The sequence below is a fragment of the Plasmodium fragile genome (assembly GCF_000956335.1).
Source record: "Plasmodium fragile strain nilgiri unplaced genomic scaffold supercont1.25, whole genome shotgun sequence".
Taxonomy (NCBI): Eukaryota; Apicomplexa; class Aconoidasida; order Haemosporida; family Plasmodiidae; genus Plasmodium; species Plasmodium fragile.
Window position 1 is genome coordinate 232,085 of NW_012192605.1, and position 6,759 is coordinate 238,843.

The window sequence follows — 6,759 nt, forward strand, 5'->3', positions numbered from 1 at the left end:
AAAAAAAAAAAAAAAAAAAAAAAAAGTTACAAACAAAACATTCATATATAGAAGTTACCTAATTAAAGAATATCCTTACAGCATTTTTTTTATATTTTTATTTTAATTAATTTATATAAAACACTTTAAAAAAGCACATAGGCCATGCTAAGCTTAAGAGGCCATAAAAAAGCGTTTGATAAAGCATATATATATATTTATGTAAACCCCCTACGTTTACGTAAAAATACGCTCACGCGCATACGTAAAATATAAAAAGAAAAAACAACCGAATTTGCAAAAACTGCAGGTCGCGCAATCCTTTTTGTTTTTTTTTTTTTCCCGCTGTTTTTCATTTTCCTTAGCAATACATAAATAAACATACGCGAGAATTTCCGACATCCCTCCGTATAATTTATATATTTGCGCATACGTGTACTGTCGCCTGCAGATTTTATATTTACATCCACATACAAGCCCCCTGTTCACAATTTGTCGAGCGGACTGAATTTGAACCCAACCCCAAAAAATATACCCCAACAAGATTATACCACATTCATCATGGAGAATGCCAGTAATGTAAGTAGCAAATTTTTTTTTTTTTCTTTCTGTCGCCCCATTTGACATATATTGTGTTTGCCCTAATTGAGTGTTATAATATACCATCAACCGATTTGCTTAATCAGTTGTGACATCAACACACAGAATGGATGCTTCTATTGCATGCCGTCCACGTGTATATTACATGCATATACCACCCGTCGTGTTCTTTTGTGCCCTCCCCCCCGTTGCATACATATTTCACCCAATATGAAATTCACTAACATGTTCCTTTTTGCCCTGGGCAATAGCCATCCATTCACTCGAATATGCAGCAAAGCCCAGCCAAGGGTTGTAGGGTTTACGTTGGAAATTTGCCCTGGAAAGTCACGTGGCCAGTGTTGAAGGCACACATGAAGAAAGCCGGAGAAGTCGTTAGGGTTGACATTTTTGAAGACATGCAAGGAAGATCAAAGGTGGGTCAATCTACATCAATTTTTTTTGTGTAGGATACCAACGCGGTGCGGTGTTTTTGTATTAGCAAACATTGTTTACCCTGCCTGAGGCGTAACTCTACTCGTGCATGTTGTGCGCGTGAACATTTCTCCATGTCTTTTCATTTCCCCATTATCTGCGTAGGGATGCGGAATTGTAGAGTATGCAACGTATGAAGAGGCACAGGAGGCCATAAACAGCTTAAACGATTCCAAATTGGATGGTAAGTCAATTCGCCCGTATATATGGAACACCTGCAGTTGCGTGCATGATGAGGTGCTTTTTATGCGTGCCCGTTGGTTGCATATGTCCGCCGCGTTGCTGCACACGCTTGAACAAAAAAACCCGCTCCCCCCGCCAGACCGTCTCATATTTGTGAGAGAGGATCGAGAAGAAAACTCGGGCAACTACGGAAAGCCCAGATTCAACAACATGAGGAAAGACAGATTGTACGCCCCCCGAGGAAGGCGCGATTTTGATTATCGAGGAGGCTACAGAAGAGACTACGGCAGAGATGACTACAGAAGAGGAATGAGAGGAGACTTCCGAAGAGACGATTTTGCAAGAAGTGAGTTCAGATCATCCAGCAAAAGAAATTGCACCCTTATAGTTTACAACCTCCCACCCCAAAGCACCTGGAAGGAATTAAAAGATTTATTTAAAAAGCACGGTCGAGTTGTTAGAGCAGATTTAAGAAATGAGGAAACCCCATCCAAGGAAATCACAGGAACCGTTATTATGGAAAGTGAATACGACGCCAAAAACGCCATCGACGCCCTCAACTTTTGCAACTTCGACGGCTACATTTTGAAGGTGAACTTTGATAATTCAGAGTAAAAAAGGGGAATGCAGAAATGGAATGGGGGAAAAACAGAACGCCCCCCCCCCCTCCAAAAAAAAAAAAAACAGAGAGAGAGAGAGAGAAAGCGAAAAGAAAGACAAGCGGAAAGGGCAGGGAAGAGGAAAAACAGAAGCAAAAAAGTAAAATGAATGCGAACGAATATTTATATAGTATATAGCAAGATAGAAGTGTTATAGAAAGAGGGGGAAAAACGCGCCCCCCACTTTTGTGGCAGCTTCTCGCGCGTGCACACTGCGCATATGTGAGCAACTAACATGTACCTGTACCACTGCACTACTTCACTACGTCACTACTGCACTGACCATGTGTATTTTACCCCCTGCTACGTAACGTAATAAACCTTTTCATGCAATACCAGCTTAATGAACAGACACACCAGAAGAACCAGAAACCCCGTCACGTTCCTCTCCCTGTTCCCATGTATTATATGTGTATATATAAAAGAGTATATGTACCCACTGTCCTGTGCCGTTTTATATGCGCACCCACATAATATGCAGTTTATGTGTATGTGTGTGTGTATATGTATGCTCTGTGTATGCGTGCATGTGTTCAATGTGTGCATATGTGCGTGCATGCAGGAAGTAGTCATTGCTAAGAACCCTATGTTATTTAATTCCAAAAAAAAAAAAAAGACCAGTGTATATGCATATATTCATACAGAAGGAAATATATATGTGCAGATATATATTTTTTTTAATTTCTCGCAACTCATATTTTTGTATTTGAAACTACTCAAAATTTTTAATTCATCTTAAAAAAAAAAAAAAAAAATATATCACCTAGGGAGCCGCGGCGGAGGAGCAGGCGGACCAGCAGGCGAAGGACCGCGTCCTCTTTGCTTCTCTGCATGCCTGTCAATGTGGATCAAATATTAACCCTTTGACGCAACGCATAGTTTTGCTGTACCTCCCCAATTGGGCGTCGGAAGTGTGTATTGGTACACGAAAACTGGTAAGGGGTTCAGATGATAAACCACATGCACACATCCACACATCCACACCCGTCATTGAGTTACATATTTTTTTACAATTGGCCACATACGCAGAATGAAACTTTTGTTAAAAGTTGGTCATGCGGGATGATCCACAAGTTTGTCATTCTTAAAAGGATATTTATTGGGTTGAACTTTTGTCTCTCCGTCAAATCAGCCGTACCATGTATCTCTACGGATAGCCAAATGGGATTTTTCCCCATTTGGTGGTTTTATGACTCCCCAGCTAGCTGTTTTCTCAATGGGAAGCGTCAAATTAGACCATTTTAAATAGTCTGGTTAAATGAGCACAGAGCTTCTTCATCCGAAAGGTGTGGAGGTGTTTAATGCACACATGGGTTATAATATAAAAGAGTGAGAAAGAAGAGTTCCTTCGAAAAAGTTTAACACATTTGCGTATACACACATGCCGTGTGAACATATACATACAAACTTGAGTTTATGTGTGATATGGTGTATTGGGCCCCGCGGATGGGACGAGCGGGCACCCCGCACAAGTTGTATGCCTCAACTATAGCACATGTACACAGTACTCGATTAAGCATGTTTGATTAACAGGGGGGGAGAGCTCACTAACAGCCGTGCTGATAAAAGAGAAGGGAAAGTTCGTACATGTGTATAACGTCTGTATAATTTTCCGCTTGCCCCTTTTATTTTGCCCTGTCCCTGGAATGGAAAAGGTGGATTTTTACACTGGAACATTGGACACTTGAAATGCTTTACACATTTTCATTTTTTTTTTTTCACTTTTCGCGTTTGTCCAAAGCGGCGTATTAGTCCACTTGTTCCGTTTTAAGTATGTTTTTTTTTTTTTTCCTTTTTTTCCGTGTCCTTTTTGCTCCAGTTTTCCCTTGCGCTTCCATTCCCGTGTGCGCCATGGCGAAAAGTACAAAAAAGCGAAAAAAAAGGCGCAAAAAAACGGGGAAAAAATTGACCAAAACCTGAACAAAAAATGTACAGAACGGGAAAAAAAAAAAAAAAAAAAAAAAATGGCAAAATGATCACTCGCGAAGCATAAAACAAAACCAGTAAAAGAAAAATGATTAATATGACCAAGTAGCCAACCGGCAAATTGGCATCATATTGGAAAGCACCAAAATTAGCGAAACGGTGAAACACCGAAATAGCGAAATAGCGCAAAGCGATATATCGAAGCATAGCAAATGCAATCACAGAATGAAACAAAACGAAATATGCTTCCGCGCAAGTTCTCTCCATTTTTTCTAATCCTTTGAAGACATTTTTTTTTTTGGTTGTTTTATTTAAACATAAAAGGAAAATCATGGCACAATGTTAACATGAGAACAGCTTGACCAGACACTGATGGAAACAATTTTTTTTTTTTTTTTTTTTACGTTAATTTTTTTAAGTGTATATAATAACTGTAGTGGGACCAGCTGAAAACTGTCACCTGAACTTTCCCTACCGTACGTGTCTGCCCACACATACACACATATAAAGACGCGCTCGTTTGTAACGTTCGTCTCACAATTGTCAATCCAAAAGGATCGATCCCTCGCCTATTGCATATTTTCATCGCATCGTGAGGACATCACAACAGTGTCCGGCATCTCCCCGCACAGCCACCTCCGCCCGTTACCAAAAAGACAACCCTAAATCTGTAACGCAAACCTCGCACCGCACAACGAATAACGCACAACCCCCGTATAGCAACTCGCCCCCACCCCAGATCAATGAAGAAAAAAAATCGCGCCAAAGGAAAGGAATACACAAAGAAAGATGACAAAAGCGACGTGTCTGGGAGTTACGAAACGCGGGGGTCACAGGAAATCCCGCAGCCGGATTTCAATTCCAGCATGGTCTACTTAAATATATATGACTTGGATGCCGTTTCCAAGGTTGTCAATACGGTGGCTAGATCGATAGGTGCAGGTAATTCTTGCGCTCATTTTAAACTGGTGTACAAGTGTGCCTAGTTGTATGCACCAATTCTACATTCCGTGGGTGTACCCGCCTCATGTGTCCATATGCTCACGGGTATATATATGTATATATATATGTACGTGTATATGCATGCGTATAGTTCCACCAGTGCCACCCCCATGCTCTGTGATGCCTCCTCCCTAACAGGTGCCTTCCACGCAGGTGTAGAAGTCTACGGGTATGAGTACTCATTCGGTTACATAGTAGGTAAGCACGGAGGTAGCCCCCCCAGAGTTTCATATTTGTTTAATCTTTTGAGTGCAGCGGTGGGGCGGTTGAGAAGTGCCCGTCTTCGCATTCTTCTTTTCACCCCTGCACATTCTCATATGTTGTCCCCTTATACAGATGGAGAAACGGGGGTGACCAAAACGAGCGCCCGCTATCATCCCTACCACGTATATCGTGAAAGCATCCCTATGGTAACATACTATTTCGTTTGCGCCCAATTGTGCAACATGGTTCATGCAGAAAAAAAACGTCCACGCTACTTGCACATGTTCACCATTTCGTACATGTGTTTTTTTTTTTTTTTTTTTTTTTTTTTTTTTTTTTTTTTTTTGTAGGGGTATGAAGCACATTTTTGAGAAGGACACTTTGAAAGCGTCTCCTCAAGATTTATTTTATTATTATTTTTTTTTTTTTTATATGTTTTATTTTGGTGTTTATCTGTTCGGCTGATCTCACGCTTGTTTGTTTTGTTTTTTTTGTACCATGTCCTCCTTGTAGTCATACTCCACTAACGAAGGAAGAAGTAGACCTCTTGGTTGAGGTGATGAAACTGCAGTGGATCGGAGATACATACGACATATTGTCAAGGTATGGTCATTCAGGAACAGAAAAAAAAAAAAAAGTGCAGCTTGGAATGGGAAAGGGCACGTGGGAAAAATACACCCCTCCGTGGAAGAAAACTGCACTTGAAAAAGATAACCCTTACAGATATGCACATATACACATATGCATACACACACACACACACGCGCCCCCTGTTCACAGGAATTGCCTGAACTATGCGGACTATTTCTGCAACTTATTGGGTTAGCAAAATGCACAGCTCCGATGGACTGGTGCGCGAGAGATTTATGCTTAGCATTAACGTACATCCTGCATGCGTTGTCACGTCTCTGTTCCTCCACGTGTCATGTAAGACATACGCGCGCATCCTGTTTTTTTTTTTTTGTACCCCTCTCCATCAACCCCATTATATGTGCACCATCCTTCAGATGTGGGTAGCATCCCCGAATGGGTCATGAGCTTACAAAAAAAAGTTACATGGGTAAAGTCAAACATAAATGTCGCTGCGTCAAAGTTGAAGGTAAGAAAAATTTGTTGGTACTCCACTCCCGTCACGAGGACGCCTCTACACACTGATGCATAACACATCACATTGCTGTTGAGCAGATCCACCGTACATACGTACACCTATATGTGTATGCCCATTTTTGCACCCATTTCCCATTATCCCCCCCTTCCCCCCAAAAAAAAAAAAAAAAAAACAGGAATTAAACAAAGCGGCTGGAATACCAACAGTGATAAATTTCATAAAGAAAAAGTACAACGACAATGATGACGACTACAATGGGTAAAAGAAAATTCGCGCATTAAAAATTTTTTTTTAAAATTTAACCACATATTTTTTTTTTTCATGTTGTCCACCGCCCGTTGCTGATGCTGCTGCTGCTGCTGCAAAAAGGGAAAAAAAAAAGGAAACAGATCATGACCCCTCGCCCACTGCGACCACCACCACAGACGCATTAGACCGCCACTCCCACTTTCTCTCATTTTTAAATCGGTTGTCGCAGATGTAAAGTTATTGTAAAATCATAGTGTTTAAAATTTAATAAATCTTAGCAAGGAAAAAGGAAAAAAAAAGAAAAAGAGAATGCTAAACGATGTATAATCATTTTTTTTTTTTTCTCCTATTTTTTTCCTCGCTTTTTTTTTTTTT

At 40.6% G+C, this 6,759-nt stretch overlaps 2 protein-coding genes across 2 annotated transcripts; both read left to right on the plus strand.

Annotated features, from left to right (window-relative positions):
• Positions 1-932: 932 nt before the first annotated feature.
• Positions 933-1,851, plus strand: AK88_02570 (uncharacterized protein; the record flags this gene model as incomplete). Its single annotated transcript, XM_012480195.1, has 3 exons — positions 933-995; positions 1,159-1,237; positions 1,376-1,851. 3 exons carry the CDS (start codon positions 933-935, stop codon positions 1,849-1,851), a joined length of 618 nt encoding a protein of 205 aa, XP_012335618.1.
• Positions 1,852-4,564: 2,713 nt separating this feature from the next.
• AK88_02571 (uncharacterized protein) lies at positions 4,565-6,397 on the plus strand (the record flags this gene model as incomplete). The annotated part of the gene is made up of 7 exons (XM_012480196.1): positions 4,565-4,763; positions 4,962-5,021; positions 5,160-5,233; positions 5,560-5,630; positions 5,808-5,848; positions 6,035-6,126; positions 6,311-6,397. The coding sequence occupies 7 exons, from the start codon at positions 4,565-4,567 to the stop codon at positions 6,395-6,397; spliced, it is 624 nt and encodes a 207-aa protein (XP_012335619.1).
• Positions 6,398-6,759: the final 362 nt, after the last annotated feature.